At 38.7% G+C, this 20,107-nt stretch overlaps 1 protein-coding gene and 1 long non-coding RNA gene across 2 annotated transcripts in view; one reads left to right on the forward strand and one right to left on the reverse strand.

Moving 5' to 3' along the window:
- HEPHL1 (hephaestin like 1) overlaps positions 1-20,107 on the forward strand; it is an 86,002-nt gene that overhangs the window by 33,159 nt on the left and 32,736 nt on the right. The window contains exons 3-9 of the mRNA XM_004051979.5: positions 2,672-2,884; positions 3,493-3,672; positions 6,652-6,906; positions 9,531-9,699; positions 12,184-12,323; positions 12,464-12,595; positions 14,329-14,540. Coding sequence (XP_004052027.1) covers positions 2,672-2,884; positions 3,493-3,672; positions 6,652-6,906; positions 9,531-9,699; positions 12,184-12,323; positions 12,464-12,595; positions 14,329-14,540 — 1,301 coding nt within the window. The remainder of the gene's footprint in view (positions 1-2,671; positions 2,885-3,492; positions 3,673-6,651; positions 6,907-9,530; positions 9,700-12,183; positions 12,324-12,463; positions 12,596-14,328; positions 14,541-20,107) is intronic.
- LOC134756471 (uncharacterized) overlaps positions 3,762-20,107 on the reverse strand; it is a 64,463-nt gene continuing 48,117 nt past the window's right edge. Inside the window, exons 2-3 of the long non-coding RNA XR_010129175.1 lie at positions 6,587-6,899; positions 3,762-6,451 (exon numbers count right to left, since the gene is read on the reverse strand). This is a non-coding gene — a long non-coding RNA (uncharacterized lncRNA). The remainder of the gene's footprint in view (positions 6,452-6,586; positions 6,900-20,107) is intronic.

The following is a 20,107-nucleotide window of genomic DNA, read 5'->3' on the forward strand; positions in this document are numbered from 1 at the left end:
CAATAGAATTATATTTAAGATTTGAAAAGATCACTCTTGTGGTAGCTTGGAAAATGGATTAGAAAGGCTAGAGGAAGGGAAGCCAACTAGGAGGTTACTACAAAGTCCAGGTGAGAGATGATGGTAGTTCAGACTATGGATATGATGTTGGAGATCAACATAAATAAATGCATGCATTTGAGAAGAAGCGGAGATAGGACCCTGTGGTATTTTGGAAATGGAAAGAGAGGAAAAGGAAGAAAAATGCTTCCTTTGTTTCTGGCTTGTGGCTGAATATTGGTAGTGCCTTTTACTGGGAGTAGTGGCAGTGGCTGAGGACCAAGCTTGGGAGAGGAGAGCTAATGATCCCTGGAAAAGGTTGCATTTGCAATCTTCTTGAGATTTACAAGTAGGGATGTCAAGCAGACAGTTGAATATCAGTGTAAAGTGCAGAGGTAAGGTCCTGGCTGGAGATAAACATGGGGGTCACTGGTGTGTGGCTGATGGGTGGCACTGTGGGGATGAGCGCTATCAGCTGAGGAGAAAGCACAAGGCATGGAAGGAAGAAGCCATCATTATACTTTGAGGATTTCTGACAAAAAAATGGCAGATACAAGAGAATGAACTGGAAAAGTGGACTGAAAAAGAGTGGTCAAAGAGTATGATGTGATGTCATATGAGTCAAGGAGGGAAGGAGCTGACAATAGTATCAAATGCTGCTGAGATAACATAGTTTTTTTAAATGTCATTTGGATTTAATGGATGAGGGGCAGCTCTCTGGATTTTTTCCTATGTCCTGTTCCTCTATCCCGTTAGATAAGTATCAAGTGAGAAAGGAGCAAACTACATTAATTTAACTTTGAGTACAAATGGTTCTGTCAAAATACTATTGAGTATTATATTCTCACCTCGTATTGAGAGAAAATGTAAGAAATTGTTTTAAAAAGAATGTTTTTGCATCTTTTGGAAACCATTCTTGAAAACATTGAAGACATAATTTATTACATTACTGAATAATTTATATATAATAATTTTCTTGAAAATACTCTCTCAGAATCTAGTACTAGCAAAAAGTTCCTTTCTCTTAATGAACTAGTAAGTTTCCCTTTACTGGACAATGAAACAGTATAAGCTAATTATATTGACCTAATATATATTAACTCTATATCTAACAATATAACCTAAATATAATCAGGAAATTCAGAGCTACAGTTAATATGAATGGGCTGTAACTAATTATGTAGCATATAGGTTTATTTGTAAAGTGGCTCGTATTCTTTTTAGAATAAAAGTAATTAAAAGTATGTAAAAGAAAGTTAAGTGAATAAATAAGTAAAAAGTAGTTTGTACATTATATTGCCAGTAACTGATGGGAAGTCATGTATAAATAGATTCAAATTTGACTCAAGAACATGCTAGGAGTGTTACCTTAACTTAATAAAAAATGAATATTAATACTTTTCATATGGGATTGCTTTGAAAAGTAACTGTGATAATGTATACAAAGTATCCACGATAGTTGGCACATAATAAGGGCTTAACTGTTGTTGCTTTCTCATGACATCTTTCTCCAAACATCAAACCACGCTTTCATGGTAGAATTTGTTAAATGGTAACATTAGATTTTTTAGTTTTATCTTTGCTTTGGTTTGTCTTGGCCACACTGGCTCTTGCTGTGTTATTTGAATTTGTATTCCTAATGCCTAGCACATTGGTAGCATGTGTTCAATATTGAATTCACATTCTTGAATGAGTGTGTAAATGAATGAATGGCAAATGGATGTGGAATGTGTGCACTTCCATCTCCTTCTCTGTCCCTTACCATCCAGCTTTTTTTTTTTTTCAGTACCAGTCTAGCTCCTCCCGTCCTTTAAGGCCCCTTAAATCTCACCTCTGTTGTAGAGCTTCTGATAACTATAATGTGCACAGACTGGTCTCTGTCCTTTTAGCCAGGTGGTTTTAATCCTATTTTTAGCAGTCGGCTTTCCTTAATTGAAAAATCATGTGCCATCTTGGTTTATGAAACAGAGTAAGGGGCTGTTCTGCCCCTGCCCAATCTGCGGTGGACCCTCTACCTTGTATAGCACAGGCATCCTCTGGGGTATGTCATATATTTTGACCCAAAATGACATTCAACACATTCACTTTGCTTTATTCTCTGGTTGTCCCATGTGTTTAATACATATTCTAGTCTGCCCAACAGAACTATATGATCCCCAGAGGCAGGAAGAATGTCTTACACTTCCTTCCTATCTCTCATGAGACCTACACAGGTGGTGAATCTGAAATAAGTCCCCAAGAAGTGTTTATTCATTATTTCTTCTTAGGCTTCTCCTTCCCTTCTTGAGTCAATGTCAACTGAGGGGAATTGAAATCTTCCTGGTTGATATGGTAGCCTCATCAGAAAGAGTCCTTGTTATGAACATTTATTAAGTTCCTAGTTCTGTTCAAAACATTCTGTATACATTGCCTCATTTAGTTCTTATATCCCTGTAGGATAGATATCAACATTTCAGTTTTACTGATAGAGAACAGGGACATTGAGAATTTAAGTAACTTGCCTCAAGTCCCATAGCAGATAAATTTTAATTCAGTTATGTTTGATTCCAAAGCTCTGGCCCTCTCTACTATAGCATGTGATCTCTCTGTTTTAACTATGTTTTATCTTTTTTTTTATTTTATTTTTTGGAAGGAGCCCTATACCCAGATGCAACATCTGGAAGGAACAAAAATGATGACATGGTTCCTCCTGGGAAAAACTACACCTACGTCTGGCCGGTGAGAGAAGAATATGCACCTACTCCAGCCGATGCCAACTGCCTGACCTGGGTGTACCATTCGCACATCGACGCCCCAAAGGACATCTGCTCTGGGCTAATTGGCCCCCTGCTGGTCTGCAAGGAAGGTAAGGAGCTTTGTTTCCAGGTAACTAGGGAATTGAAATGTGAATAAGATTCAGGTCTTATTTTGCCTACCTCCTTTGCTCCACACAGAATGTGCCTCTTCTTCCAAATTTCTTTAGAAATTCTGACATGGAAGATCAATCTGACACCATAGCAGAGGGCAATAATTCAGATTTTTGTCTAAGAATCATCACAGCATTCTGAGACTTTATTGTTATTTTAAAAAATGATATTTCATAACACAATGTATAGAAAAGTGAGAAATTTAGTCAAATGACCAGGAATGCCTTTTGCTTCATTGTTTCACCCAAATAATCATTTGCTATTTTATCCCTTATTAGTTGACTTAACATGTCTGTAGTTTGTCAATAAAATGAACTCCCTTTAGAGACAGCCAGTCTTCCAAGTATGTGATTATGAAGATTTCTGTTTTATGACTTTTCTCTTCTATGGCTCTGTCATTTCCATTAAAGCCTTTTGCTGATTTTGTGGGTTATCCTTGTAGGTATAGGTCTTCACCAAACTTAACACTTGCCTGACACTATTGGAAGGAAGCAAAGCTCATCTTGATTTAGTTCTTTCTCTCTACTCTTTTGAATGTGCCTGACAGGTATCCTGAATAGATATTCAGGGACACGGAATGATGTGGATCAAGAGTTTGTTATAATGTTTACTCTTGTGGATGAGAATCAAAGCTGGTACCTCAATGAAAATATCAAACATTTCTGCACCGACCCTGATTCAGTTGACAAGAAAGATGCTGTTTTCCAGAGGAGTAACAAAATGCATGGTGAGTACCTCCCATGTTCCCAAACATATACCAGGCCTTTTATACTATAAGGTACTACAAGGGATAAAAAATACACAGAAATGTTGATCTGAGTTTGGCATGATTTATAACTCAGGGATGACCATGGTTAGAAAGTGATACAATACATGACACATGTTTGAACCTGAAACAATCTGAGGGGGACAAAGCAGTGGATACATGCTAAATTGGGCATGCAGTGTGGACAAAGCCACAGAGCTTTGGGAAAATGGAGGGATCAATGTTATATTGTAATTGGAAAAGAATTGGTGCCTGAGGTGAGCCCAGAGCATGGGTGGGCTTAGACTGACTGGAAGGAGAAAGGAGAATGAAATCATCGTTCTATAATAATCCTGTGTTTTGCAACATTTTGCTTCATCCAGTAACCATTTTCTGAGCCGCTGATAAATTTTAAGAACTGAGTTATGCATGGGGTTTAAATAAGCACTTGTGAATTCATTATATTTCCCAGACATTCTTTACATCAACAAAATTTACTGAGCATGCACTATACATCAGACTCCATATTTGTTCAAAATAGTGAACTTCTATAGTTACTTCATTAGTTGAGATGGGGCACTTACTCATGCCTGTTTTGCAAAGCAGTAGCTTAATGTAGCATTTTAGGATTTTCTTAGAGAGTTCTAGTGAACATAAAGGAAATAGTCAACCTACATATCCCACCTTATTCATTGACATATCTTCTCCTTCTATTGCTTCTCTGTCTCTCAGAATTGTTCTAACCAAGGTATCCTCAATATAGTCACAAAATCATAAGAGAAATAGAAGGAGCTGAAGATCATCTAACGTCTCCATTTTACAGAAGAGAAACTGAGGTCAAGAGACTATCAATGACTTGCCTAAGGTCAAAGTGATAATTAATGCCAGAGAGTTTCCTGAGAGAAGTCCCATAGCAAATAAATGTAAATTTGGCTGTGTTTGATTCCTAGGCACATGAAGGCATGATTGTCAGTACATTGATTATTTCCATTGTATTGCATGCCTTCTCTTTTCCTTCTAGTGGTATTTTGGCAACCTTATGTGTAGTGATTCTTGGAAAATATTTTAGGAGGAAAGGAAGTAAGAGAGAGAAGGAAAGGGGAAGGCAGGGAGGCAGAGAAAACAATGAAGGATGGAGTCAATGAAGACATAAATTCAAATCATTGCTGTGACCAGTTGTAATGCATATCCTTTACAAAATGGGAGTGATGATCTCAAATATTGTAGAAAACTACTAATTGTGATTACTTAAGACTCACCTGCCCAAATAATTCCTCTTACTCTGTATTTATTCTTTTGAAGTGAAAATGTCCAACAAAATGAAATGAATTACATAAGCAAACATAGATTACATGTATCATAAAAAGAAGCCTGTCCAGGCACAATGGCTCATGCCTATAATCCCAGCACTTTGAGAAGCAGGTGTGGGAGGATTGCTTGAGGCCAGAAGTTCACCAGCCTGGGCAACATAGGGAGATCCGTTATCTACAAAAAATTCAAACAAACAACAAAAAAAAATCAGCTGGGCATAGTGGCACATGCCTGTGGTCCCACCTACTTGTGATGCTGAGGTCAGAGGATTGCATTAGCCCGGGAGTTTTAGGCTGCAGTGAACTAAGTGCCACTGCACCCCAGCCTGGGTGACAGAGCAAGACCCTGTCTCAAAAAACAAAAACAAAAAACCCTAGCCTGTATGCTGAAGTAGATGTGTGTTTTCAAACAATCCTTCAAGAGTGGAAAAGGGTGGGGTATTGTGGCACACGCCTGTAATCCCAGCACTTTGGGAGGCCAAGGTGGGAGGATCACTTGAGGCCAGGAGTTCAAGACCAGCCTGGCCAACATGGCAAAACCTGTCTCTACTAAAAATACAAAAATTAGCTGGTCATGGTGGTGGGCACCTGTAATCTCAGCTACTGGGGAGGCTGAGGCACAAGAATCTTTTGAACCCAGGAGACAGAGGTTGCAGTGAGCTGAGATTGTGCCACTGCACTTCAGCCTGGGTGTGACAGAGCGAGACTCCATCTCAAAAGAAAAAAAAGAGAGAGAGACTGGAAAAAGAGACCTAATCAAGTAAAGGAAAAAATTTAATTAAAAAAATCTAGACTATGGAAGATAATTAATATGTACAAGTTTTATTGATCAATTTATTTAAATTTACTAAAATAATTTAGAATTAATTGTGCTGCCTAAGTCATCAGGCATTTCAGCAACAATTGCTTTTAACTCAGTTCGAACTTAAGAAGGGATATTGTGACTTTTTAAAGCCCCGAATCAAGTTCTTTTCTGAACTTGGTCAACTCCCAGCTGCCATTTAGATGGTTTTAAAGTATTTGGTCCTGGATTTACACCATAAACTTAATAAGATTCTGCTCCAGCAACATGTAGTAAAAACTGTTTTTCTCTTGGCTTTTTAAAGTAAACAAACAAACAAAACAGTTCTCATAAATTCCTTTTAATCAATTCCTTTTCTTTCCATCTTACTACATGCTTTTGTCACTTCATTAAGTAGATACTATGTGCCAGTTTTTCTGCTAGGTCCTGATAACTGTTAAGATGAACAAGACAGGGTTTCTAGTTCCAAGGAGCACAGAATCTGGTGGAGACAGCAGATATGCCAGTGAAGGATTATGACAGAAGGTGACTGAGCCTCCTGTAAATATGAGCAGCACTCTGTTTTCTCCTGACCTCATATTGCGTTCCCACAGCAGCTCCGAGGCTGTTCTCAGTGTATGCTGATCTTCACTTTTATTGAGTGTTTTCTCTGGAAAAAGGCCAATAAAAACATTTCATTTCTCTTTTGGACAATATATATTTCTAAGAGCCAGGTTTTTCTGCACCAAAACCTTACAACCAATGGTCTGCACTGGTTTTCCAGCCATGCTCAAGCCCGTATTACCAACATTTCTGGTCCCAGTCGCCTCTGCAGCAGAGTCTCTTCCACTAGTGTGTTTCTGTTTCCAGCCCTCAATGGATACCTCTTCGGAAACTTCCCGGAGCCTGATATGTGTGTTGGAGAATCTGTGTCCTGGCACCTATTTGGAATGGGGAATGAAATAGACATCCATTCTATCTATTTCTATGGTAACACCTTCATCAGCAGAGGGCATCGGACTGATGTCGTCAACCTGTTCCCAGCCACCTTCCTTACAACAGAAATGATAGCTGAGAATCCTGGGAAGTGGATGATAACCTGCCAGGTCAGCGACCACCTACAAGGTAAAAAGGATAAAGACCAGAGTTGATATGTTTAGAATGGTACAATCAAACCACACAGTCACTAGCGCTCATCCAGTACCTACTGTTAGATAGAGTCTTGTATGTACTATATTTAATTAGGTAATAAATATACAGGAAAATATAATGCTCATCTCTTTGATATTCTATCAACAGATATTTATTGACCACTTCTGTATGAAAAAAGTGGGGAAGTGATTAAAAATTGATGAGACCTTCGAGGAACCTATAATATAGTCGTTAGACATAGTTAGACATTCACAAAATGAATACGATTTAAGGCAGAATGAGATAAATGCTCTTTGGGTGTTGCAGTCACTACTCTGGAGCAATCAGAGGGGCTTCCTGAGGAGCTGGCTCCTAATATGAGCCTTGAAATATGAGTAGGAACTGAATGGATGAAGAAGGAAAGAAAGACTTTTGAGGAAGCAACATGAACTGGGAAAAACACATGTCCGTTTTGAGCAACTGTAAGTAGAGTAATAAGGTTTTAGCACTGGAAAGGACTTTCTGGATAATAAGGACCAATCCCCCCTCGAATTATTTAATTTCGTTTTGAACATCTCTTGTGAGTAGTTATAGCAACTCATCTCATCTCTGGACTGCTCTGTTGGAATGTTCTTCCTCAAATTGAGACAAAACCCATTGACCTATAGCTTCCTTCATGTCCTATGATAGGTACATGATAAACATTTGTTGGCTTAAATGCCTGTTGAATGACCTGGTCCTGGTTTCTTCAGACATCATACACTATGTCCTTTCTTAGCTGGACCATAATGTTCCTCACAGAGAAGTGATGACAGAAGAGCCTGGGAGGCTCATCAGGCCCCTTAGCAAAGCTAAGGAGGTGGGGCTGTGTGATCCTTAGCTCTTTAGGCACACTAGTGACATAATCAGTGCAGTTATTTAAGAAGATAAATGTATGCATGCAAGAAGGACTTGATGGAGGAATTCTGACCACTGGATGCTAGTTAAGAAGCATTTGACAGTGTTAGAGGTCTAACACCTAAACGTCTGCCCTAAGATGATGAAACCAAGACAGAAAAAAATATGTTAATGGAATAGACACAGAAGAAATAATGTCTGATATTTGGGTACTAACTTCCCATAGTCACTAATAGGTGCAAAGATCCAGCTGCTCAGGGCTGCTTTGGTAACACATTCTTGTTCCTGTCCACCTTCCACAGTGAGTCATAGCATTAGTCAACTGCAGTATCCCAATTACATTCAACTGAAAAATTAATCAGTTAATATGTGCTAGATGCTCTTCTGGGAAAACAAAGATTAACAAGAGAAGGTTTCTATTCTCAAAGAGTCTTATGCTGTTAAATCTGGGAAGAAACTGTAGATTTAAAATCAAGATATGAGCAGCCATTTGAGACTAGTAAGATCACTAAATTAGCACAATAGTTGTGGACATAAGCTGGTATTTATACGTTCCCTGAAATACAGTATTTCTAAATTGTCCATGCCTTCAGAAAAAAGTTATTGTAAAAAAATCAGAAAATACATATAATTGGAGGTTTTTTAACAAATAGAGACAGGGTCTCGCTATGTTGCCCAGGCTGGTCTCAAACTCCTGGGCCCAAGCAATCCTCCCACCTTAGCCTTTCAAAGTGCTGGGATTATAGGCATGAGCCACTGGATCTGGCCCCTATAAATTGGTTTTAAAATCAGTAGTTCCATAATAGAAATATTTTATATTCACATTTTGGTGAATATCTTCCCTATTTTCTATTTCTTAATATGTAAATATATATGTATTTTAAAAAATGAAATCAGTCTATTAATGCTGCACTGTAGCTAATTTTTCTCATTTACAAATATATCAGAAACACATTTTCATGTCGGTGAATATAGAGCTTACTTCATCATAGTTAATACTTCCAGTGTCCATTATAAGGAGATTACATCTTGCTTAATCAATTCTCTATTGCTTAATGCTTATGTTTCCCACCAATTTTTTTGCTATTATAAACAGTACTGATGACTATTATTTATAGATGTTTGCACTTTTGTCTGAACATTTTCTTAGAAAAACTCCTAGATTTAGAATTTCTGGGTCAAACAGTATGATTTTTTTTAAAAAGCTATGGACATACATTGCCACATTCTCTTTTGGAAATTGTTATTCTTCTACCCGAAGTGTATGAGTATGGCTCTTTCCCCATTCATCTACCAACACTGAGAATTATTAGTCTTTCTAATCTTTACTAATCTGATCAATGAACAATAGTATCATTTGAATACTGTTAAGGTTTGAGTACTATTTGAGGACTGTTAAGGTTGAACCTTTTTTTCATTTGTTTATTGGCCAATATTATTTATTTTGTGAATAAACTATTTCTGTTCCTTGCTCATTTTCTATTGGAGATTTACTTGTTTTCATCTTTATCTGTAAAAGTGATTTACGTATTAATCTTTTGTCATATGTGTCACAAATATCCCTCCTGTTGCCATTTATCCTTTTTAAAAAAACTTTCTTTATGGTCCAATTTTCTGTACAGAAGCCTAAATGTTCAAGAGTCAAATCTATCAGTCTTTTCCTATATGATTCCTTTTGTGATCATTTATGCCTCAGCTCGTGGTTTTCCTCTGTTCTGCAGCTGGTATGCTGGGGCAATACAATGTTGATAACTGCAAAAGTGATATTTTCTACCCCAAGATGAAGGGTCAACAGAGGCGCTACTTTATAGCAGCTGAAAAAATTCTTTGGGATTATGCTCCTCAAGGCTATAACAAATTCAGTGGTCTTCCTCTAAATGCCTCTGGCAGGTAAGCACCCTTTGTTGGTGTTTCTAAGCCTCTCATCAGAGAAGCATGTGTTAGGCTTTCTCTGTGATCTAATTTGTATTCCAACCACTGCTCTGATGAGCTTATACTGCATAGATGGCATAATGTAGCTGCTTAAGGTGTTCTTAATACTGCAAAAGCACTGCTGAGAACTGGTAGAATATTTTTTGTTTTGTGACTTGACGGCTGAATCAAAACACTAGATCATTCATTCATTGATCAAACATTTCTTGAGTAGGCACTATGTGCAAACTATAGTGCAAAGTGCCATTAGAAATACTAAGCTGACAAAGAATAGAGTAATAAGGCCTTTACACATATGGAGCAGACAGTCTTGAAGAGGGAATGACAGGAGATGGAGATGACCTGGCCTAAGAGGGTTACCCTTTTTGGTTCAAGGATATCCTGATTTAAGTTGTGTCCCCTTTATGTCCTACAAATATTCTTTTCCTTTCTATTCAGTAAAATGCCATTTTTCTTTCAAAGCCTTACTCTAATGTCACCTCTGAAGTGAAACCTTTGACTCTTGATATAAATGAATTATGTTCTCTCTGCGCTCCCATAGAATATACTATTTAAAAAATTAATCTAGCAATTTATTAGGTGGATCCGGACTCCTGTGACTTGTTAGTATATAATCATATGCAAAGTTGTCTGTGAAGATACTAAAAGATGTACAGTGTGATATCAAGAATCCTTTTTTATCTTTAAGGGAATGTTTTAAAAATTCTCTTTGTGATCAATAAAACATCATTTGTTTCTTTAATTGTACATTTTATTCATTCATTCATTTATTCATTCATACTTTCACTCATTATTCCACCAAACTGATGCACTTGAACCCTGTCTAAAGAATTTGTGGGAACCATATGTGAAAGACTCTGATATCAACATTCTCTATTGACTAGTATTTCTCCATAAACAGAATAATGAGAATTAGCATTCAAAATTGTCTTAGGAGCCTTCTAGAATTCTGAAGTGCCTTCTGAAATAGGAAAGATTAAACTATATTCAATCAATGTTTAATGTGATATATGAAAGCACAAAGTGCAAGATGACATGAGGGATGCAAGGATATCTAAAGCAATAAAATGCAGAGGAAGAAGCTGGGTTCACAAGAGTAGAGAAGTAACTGCAAGTTACAAATAAAAGTGAGGTGAGTTGTCCTGGTAGTGAGTTATCTGGATGCTCAGAGAGAGCTAAGCTAGCCAGGGAACACGTTACAGAGGAAGTGAGACTTAAGCAAAATCTTAAGGATGATAGAATTTATTTAACTGAATAGGGAAGAGAGGAATTTTAGATGGAGGGGTTGATGCAAAGCACCTATGGCATGGGAGGAATGAACAGATGAGACTGCAGTAACAATTTGCATAGAAGAATGGGCATTGGCATGGAGAAATAGAGAATTGGGGTAAACGGGATATCAATTGCAGAGGTCCTTTAATCTTTTTGAACATTATTTGATTGGCAATTGGAAGCAATTGAAGATTTTGGAGCAGGTAAATAACAATAACAATTACCACTTTGGAGATTAATGTATTGAGTGAAAAAATAAGCACAGTCTTGGCCATTGAAAGTAATTTGTAATCGCGGTCTTGGCCATTATGACCATTATGGCTTACTTTTGCACCAATCTAATAGTTGTGTGTCTATGCTGAGAAGAAAAGTGAATGAGCCAGTATCAGATAGAGGATGCAGTTCAGAGGTTCATATAATGGGCTCCACCCAGTGTGATTAGGGCATGAACTGGGGTCGTGGTAGTGGGAAGAAAGGAAAAGAAAAGATGCACAAAGAGGATAGAAAAGGAAGAGTGCCAAAAAATTTTACAAAGTAAGGATGAATGAATTAAGGGAATGAAGCGGAAAAAGAAAATCTACGTGGCTGCAAGAGTGATGGCACCATTGATGGAAATAAGATAGTATAGAGACAGTATTAGTCAGAATTTATATTATCATATTCATGACTTGGAAATTTTGCATTTCATGCATATGGTTTATATGGTAGCCCTCCAATAATTACACTATTTGATTAACTAGACACTCCATTCCTTAATAATGCCAGATATCAAAGAGCTTACTAGATGCAGAGAATATTCATATTAATATCAGCAAGAGAGAGAGGGATGCTTATTCTGCAGAGAAACCAGTTAGCTCTTTGTTACTTTGTAGAACACCACTCTGGAACTCTAATATTGGTAAATAAGGAGTTTACTTGTGACTGGTTCAGTGCTGGACCTCTCGGGAAGAAAGTACAATGGCTGGGAGAAATCAGCTTGAGTATCACCCAGCCTCTGAAGACTTTTAGGGCTGGTTAACTATTCCTGGGAACTCTGTCAAGGCCTGTGCTGTCTTTTCTGGGGAGATGGGTGGGTGAGTGGACTAAAAGTGATAGAATGAAGTTCCATAATTAAAGTATTTGGTGGATATGTTGAGAAGTGTCCTCAATCACGTTCCTATGTCTTTTCAGTGACTCTGATCTCTACTTCACACAAGGGGACAACAGAATAGGAGGAAAATACTGGAAGGTTCGGTATACTGAATTTGTTGATGCAACTTTTACTAAAAGAAAGAGACTCTCTGCTGAAGAAGCCCATCTTGGAATTCTTGGTACAGTAAAACCATCCCCCATGCATTGAACCCAGGGAGATGTTTTAGCTGGGCATGTACATCTGCACAGAATGACTCTTCTGCTCTACTTCTTTCTGTCTCTTTTCATTCTCTTCTCTCTCTTCTGGATATTTTTTCAGGCCCAGTCATCAAGGCAGAGGTGGGTGATACCCTGTTAGTGACCTTTGCCAACAAAGCCGACAAGGTCTATAGCATTTTACCCCATGGTGTGATCTATGACAAGGCATCTGATGCAGCCCCAAACCTAGATGGTAAGTCTCACTCTGGGCTTAGGGAGGAAACAAGACGGGTGAGCAAAGCACTTAGAAATAAACAGTCCTGGTTCAAATCCTGGTCCTTTCCATTACCTGTCCTGAGAGCTTGGGCAATCACTTAAACTTTCTGAACCTGATTCTCTCCTGTCAAATGCAGATAACAATACTCACCTCACAGGGCTTTGGAAAGGGACGGAGAGAATTTAGGACAAGGTCTGGCCCATGGTAGGTTCTTAGGAAATGTTCGTTTCTTTCTTTTTTTCTCAGTAATATAGTAAATCTCAAAAGTAAGCTACTTTCACAGTCACTTCTTTTTCTCTAAGATGGAGAGCTTTTCAGTTGCAGGTTGCATAGGATTCTGCAGGTGAAGGCTGAAAGGAAAATTTGATTTCTAATGGTTTGTTGACATCGAAATCTTACACATGGTCTTTGCTCTGTATCAAATCAACACATATATTTATAAAAAACAGTAATGTGTGCTTATCATCTGATATGGCCTCTCCCCATCACAGAGTACATGGCACAGGTTCTCTAAATGTAAGAAAGGTAGCTGTTGCCCAGTGGCTGTGGGAACTCTAATCCATTCATGATACTGCTCTTGGGAAACTTCTAGTTCCTTGGTACTCATCCCTATTACTGCAGCAGACACCCTGGCTTCCTGGGATACTCTTCACACTCGAGTGTGATGCCAGGCCCAGTTGAGAACAGGTTTTGTGGTGATGGTGAGGGGACAGAAGAGAAAGGAATGGAAGAGAATTCCCTCTCCCTGGACCCATCCTCACCCTCTCTTGCTGCGGTAACAATTCCTAAAACCGTCCTCTCCTCTTTGGTCAAAATACTCAAAACGGCTGCGTGCAGTGGGTCATGCCTGTAAGCCCAGCAATTTGGAAGGCTGAGGCAAGAGGATCTCTTGAGGGAATTCAAGATTACAGTTATAATCATGCCACTGTACTACAGCCTGGGTGACATAGCAAGACCTTGTCTCTTAAAAAAATAAAAGAAAAAAATGCTCAGAATGACTGTGTGTGTGTGCAGAAAGAACACTAGAACAGACAAAATGTTTGTTAACTCAGCAAACATACTGGGCACCTTTTTGCAGAGCACTGGATAAAATGCAGAATGAGCCTCTGGCCTTGTCTAGTAGGAAAGAATCAATGTGTTTTTTGGCAGTACGGTGTAAGGGTTAAGTGCACAGTCTTTGGAGTTAGACAAAAACTGAGTTTGAATCCCAGATTTGCTATATATCAATGTCATAACCTTGGGCATTCACTAAACTCCTCTATCTTGTAGTTGTTTGGATGATTTCCAAGTTCAGTCTCCCATATTTCAAACTCTTTAAAGATAGGTTTCTTGCTTAATTCTTTTGGGTATCTTCTGCAAGACCAAGTGTAATATATTCTACATAGAAAGCATTCCAATGATATTTTATGAATTTTCACTTAACTGTTGAATGGGCCACTATCAGTCTTTTAATATTTGCTAAGGCTGGCATTTGAGCAAGAAATTGTATGGGATTTATGAAGAAGATAATCCTTTGACTTAAATTTTTATCTCATAAGCCAGCAGATTGTGGCAGTGGCCTCTTCTGGTAGGATACATAAGAGAAAACCACTCTCCTGGTACAAAATTCTTCATCATCAGAGGGAGGCACCCAGGGCTGGAAGACCCAGTCTGACCAATGTAATGTTCTTGCCTGTTGCTTTGAATAATTGTTTTGTTTATATCCTCAGGATTTGTGAAACCAGGGGCGCATGTTAAACCAGGTGAAACCTTCACATACAAGTGGACAGTGCCTGAGAGCGTAAGCCCAACTGCTGGTGATCCTCCCTGTCTGACCTATCTTTACTTCTCAGCAGTTGATCCAATTAAGGACACCAGCTCTGGCCTGGTAGGGCCTTTGCTAGTCTGTAAAAAGGGCGTCCTCAATGCTGATGGGACACAGGTAGGCCATTGAGTGTTACCAGTTCTTCTCAGGGTTGTATGTGGGAGAGATCCGCACAGAGCCAGAGATGAGACAGGAATAGTCAGTTACAAAAAGCAATTTGTCTTTCTTCCTCTTGAAGTAGATTTCTACATAATGGAGATTTTATTTGATTTTCTGGTGAAAATGTAAGATCTAAATTTATAGTTACAAGTGCCCACTCAGGAACCTAGAATCTCTGCTTGTTGTGGTTAGGATTTGGCAGGCCTCTTTTTCTGTGTGCTGCTTTTATTACAGAATCTTTAGAGATCCACATGGAATGCTAATTGGAATTATTCTTCTTGGACAAGGTTTCTCAAATCAAAATTACTTGGGGACCATTTAAACATCCATTTTTCAGATACTACAGACTAATTAAATCAGAATCTCCAGATGATTCCAATGTGCAGCCAACGTTGAGAACCACTGTGACCCACAACTGTAAAATGAAAGTTAATCACTATGGCTGAAGGAACAAGAAAGCATTTAGATAACTTCTTGCAAGTCCCAACTTAGAGATTTGAATTGTTCAACTGATTAGTGTAGCGAAGCATAGCCTTTCAAGCTACATCTACGTGATATTGAACATATTAATGAAAAGAGAAAAATAGTCATTTAAGCATCTATTTTACCAATCAGAAATAGCAAGGACATTTATTTAAATGGTATATTTTATAATTTTTGGCATTGTGTGGCTCCACTTCTGGACTCAAAGGAATTTCCAGATTTAAAAAACACAAAATATCTTGATCCTATTTGGATTTTCCTTTCTCTACATGAAGGAACAAACCCGGAAATGTCTATTGCATGTGTTATAAGACTGAATGTTTATGCAGTGCCTCAACAAGCACACAAGGCAAAGCAGAATGATTATTCATATTTTAAAGCTGAAGAAACTAAGGCTCAGAGACATTGAGTAGAATTCCAGGAAATACAGCTAGTAAGTAGTGAAAGTTGCCAGTAAAACACAGGACCTTGAACATCCAACTTTGTCCTTTTTCCAATGTATCCTCTTGCTTCCTCACAGCTAAATACCTAAGCCAAGGAGATTAAGTGCCAGAAAATGTTTGAAAGGTAGTTCTAATTTTGCCCCCGCTGTGTCCGTTTAATGGTACCTTTGAGGTTTGCTAGAAGCACCTCATAGTCTGTGGGAATTGTTGCCTAAGCCAAATACTATTCATGGTCAGTCCACTTACACAAAATTCGTGAAAAAAAAAAAAAGTACCCTGAAACATCCTATACCTATAACTTGGCTGAGAGAGAAAACCATTTGGCCAGATGGAAAGGTATGTTCAATTCAAGAGTTACTTACGAAATACCTACTATGTGCCAGGCCCTCTATAAGCAAAATGGTCAGTCTTCTTCTAGGCAGGTGGAGAGATGAAAATGGAAATAAGTGTTTGCATCTCTTTCCAGTAAATTGTCATAAATTCTCCCAGTGGTGAATGGTCAGGTACAGAATGTCATTTACTAACACCCCTAGTCCTCCACACTAACCATTCAGTCAAACTCCCTACTCCCATTCTGTTTCTCTCTTTGAATCCACCTCTCTATAGATCTCACACTTTTTTGGAAATAATCTGACTTATGAAAAAGTAGAAAAAATTTACAAAGAATCTTCATGTACCCTTCACCCAGATTCATCAACATTTGATCTCATTTGCTTTATTATTATCTCTCTTTGTTTTTATGGTTATTTTTCTGAACTGTTTGAGAGTAGGTTGTAGACATAATGTCTTTCAGTGTGTGTTTCCTAAAAACAAGGACCCTCTCTGACATAAACAAAGTAAAATTATCTGAGTCAGAAAATTAACGTTGACATTATCAAATCTACATACATTTTAAAATTTTGCTGATTGTCTCATTGATGTTCTTTATAGCAAAAGAAAAACATGTTTTTCCTGGTCCTGGGTCTGATCTAGGATCACGCATTGCATTGAGCTGTCTCCTCTTTCCCCCATGATTAATTTCTTTAAATTTTTTTTTTTTTTTTTTTTTTTTTGAGACGGAGTCTCGCTCTGTCGCCCAGGCTGGAGTGCAGTGGCGCGATCTCGGCTCACTGCAAGCTCCGCCTCCCGGGTTCACGCCATTCTCCTGCCTCAGCCTCCCGCGTAGCTGGGACTACAGGCGCCCGCCACCACGCCCGGCTAATTTTTTGTATTTTTTAGTAGAGACCGGGTTTCACTGTGTTAGCCAGGATGGTCTCGATCTCCTGACCTCGTGATCCGCCTGCCTCGGCCTCCCAAAGTGTTGGGATTACAGGCGTGAGCCACCGCGCCCGGCCTAAATTTTTTTTTATTTTTAATTTTTGTGGGTACATAGAACGTGTATATATTTATGGAGTACACGAGATGTTTTGGTACAGGCATGCAATGCATAATAACCACATCATGGAGAATGGGGTATTCATCCCCTCAAGCATTTATCCTTTGTGTTACAAATAATCCATTTATATTCTTTTAGTTATTTTCAAATGTACAATTAAGGTGACTATAGTCATCCTCCCCATGATTAATTTTATCACAGGGCACCAGGCATGATTTTTCTAAAGTGCAAATGAGATCAAGTCACTTTCCTGTTCAACACTTCCAGTGGTTTCCTGTCACACTTAAAACAAAAATCAACACTATTTAGACATGCCCCAGCCTCTTTTTCCCACAAGTGGGCACCACGCTCCCTCATGCCCACTTATGCTCCATCCACATTCTGTTCCTCTCTCAGGCCAAGCTTGTCTTTGGCTTTGGGCCTCTGTACCAGGCTCCTTATGCCTGGAATGTCATCCCCTGACCTTTGCATGGCTAGTTCTTCTTGTCACTCCTCAGAGAAGCCTTCTCTGATCACCAGGCTAAGGTCACTCTCTTTTATATCACCTGATTTTACTATCACTTACCACCATAAGACAGTTTCCTTGTTTATTTATTTGCTTATGTGTATAGTATGTTTCCTCCTACAAGAAGATAAGTGCAATGGAGCAAGGACCTTGCCTATCTTATCTTCCTTTCCTAGAACAATGCATGGCACATTGTTGACATTCAACAAATATTTCTGGTTGGATAAATGCAATATAGGGTAAGTACTCTTATCCCCAAGGTTAAGAAGTGTAGTTAGCAGAAAATGCCATATTACACACATCTTAAACATTGTGTGGCCTGCAAACAAACACTGAAAATTCCAGTGCAACCTCATTTACAAAACTCATTTTCCTTATCCACATTTCAATACTCAGAGTTGTGTGATGGGTTATGGTTTAGACCTCTCACCTTTCTTCCCTGCTGCTGTGGGAGCCTACTATGTACTAACATATACTTTTCACAAAATAGCTGTGTGCTGCAGACACCAGCCACTACTCAGATGTTCCACATATATATATATATATGGAGAAAGAGACACATAGAGAGATATTTATTATGAGGAATTGGCTCATATGATTATGGAGACTGATAGATCTCAGCACCTGCAGGCTGCGTCAACAGGCAGAAGACCCAGGAGAGCCAATGGGGTGGCTCCAGTTAGAAAGCTGACAGGCTCGAGAACCAGAAAGAGCCAACATTTTAGTTTAAGCATGAAGGCAAAAAGAAGCCAGTGTCCTAGTTCAAGGACAGTCAGGTGGGAGAAATTCCCTCTTATTTAGAGGAAGGTGAGCCTTTTGGTTCTTTCTGTTCAGGCCTTCAACCAATTGGATGTGGTACACTCATGTTGGGAAGTACAATCAGTTTTATTCAGTCTACTGATTCAATTGTTAATCTCATCCAAAAACATCCTTCCAGAAACACCCAGGATAATGTGTGAGCAAAAATCTGGGCACACTGTGGCCAAGTTAAGTTATTCATAAATTCACCATCACTCAGGGTTCTGTCACCTTCCTTCTAATGTTTTCTTGGGCTAATTTCCCACCCTCATTAAACCCAGTTACCCTCCAAATACCTGTCAAGCAATGAGGTTCTTCAATGCAACTCCTTTCAATTGTTCATTCTTGTACTATGGATGATTGCGGTCTCACCTAATAATAACAGCACTGAGTGCTTAATATTTGTCAGTTGTTGTGTTGAGTGCTTTAGCTAAGTCATCTCATTTAATCTTCACAAAAAACATGATGTGGGGATTCCTATTACCCTCATGTTGCAAGTGAGGGAATTAGGGCTTAGAGAGGATAAATCACTTGCTCCAGGCTTCACAGTGGGTGAACAGAAGAATAGCATTAGAACCTAGGTTTTTCTGTTCACATAGCCCTTGATCTTTTAAAATATATTTTGATCCTTTATGTTCTTCCAATTTTTAATATTTTATTCTGAAAAATTTCAAGTCTTCATTGTTTTCTTCTGTAGCTCATGCTTTTATACCACTGCCTTCTAAAGCATCATGTAATTAAGGAAATAACTATATATAAGGAATAGTAGGAGCAAGGAGTACTCACCTCATTGATGAGGAGTTAGGAAAGCATCACAGAAGTGGGCAGCTAAGCAGAACCATGAGGTTGCTTAGTGGTTTGCAAGAGAAAAGAGTGGCAGACTATCAAAGCTGAGGGAATACATGCATGAAGGACAGAGGGATGCAGAACACAGCAAGTGCAGAGGGTGACAAGGAGCTTGGCCTTGCTTCAAAGTGCCAGGAGGAAAGAGTCAAGAGATGAGGCTGAACAGGTAGGCAGGAACCAGAATACCATTAGATGAGACTGTATTGTCCAACATAAGGAGAGAGATATGGTCAGATGACATTGCTGAGGGTCCCTCCAGAGCATGCAGCAGGATGAAGGTGGCTTGGGTGGGGAGCATGTTAGAGACAGGAAAACATTGAGGGATAGAAGGGATGGTCACCTCCATTCTTCACAGAATTAGAAACAACAACTTTAAAATTCATATGGAACCAAAAAGGAGCCCATATAGCCAAGGCAATCCTAAGCAAAAGGAACAAAGCTAGAAGCATCATACTACCCGACTTCAACCTATACAACAAGGCTACAGTAACCAAAACAGCATTGTACTGATACAAAGTCAGACACATAGAGCAATTGAACAAAATAGAGAACTCAGAAATAAGACAGCACATCTACAACCATCTGATCTTTGACAAACCTGACAAAAACAAACAATGGGGAAAGGATTCTCTATTTAATAAGTGATGCTGGGAGAACTGGCTAGCCATATGCAGAAAATTGAAACTGGACCCCCTTCCTTACACCTTATACAAAAATTAACTCAAGATGGATTAAAGACTTATATGTAAAACCCAAAACTATAAAAACCCTAGAAGAAAATCTAGGCAATACCATTCAGGCCATAGGCACAGGCAAAGATTTCATGATGAAAATGTCAAAAGCAATTGCAACAAAAGCAAAGCGTGACAAATGGGTTCTAATTAAACTAAAGAGCTTCTGCACAGCAAAATAAACCATCATCAGAGTGAACAGACAACCTGGAGAGTGGGAGGACATCTTTGCAATCTATCCATCTGATGAAGGTCTAATATCCAGAATCTACAAGGAACTTAAACAAATTTACAAGAAAAAAAACCCATTAAAAAGTGGGCAAAAGATGTGAACAGACACTTCT

Source organism: Gorilla gorilla, chromosome 9 (genome assembly GCF_029281585.2).
Source record: "Gorilla gorilla gorilla isolate KB3781 chromosome 9, NHGRI_mGorGor1-v2.1_pri, whole genome shotgun sequence".
In the NCBI taxonomy this organism is placed as follows: Eukaryota; Metazoa; Chordata; class Mammalia; order Primates; family Hominidae; genus Gorilla; species Gorilla gorilla.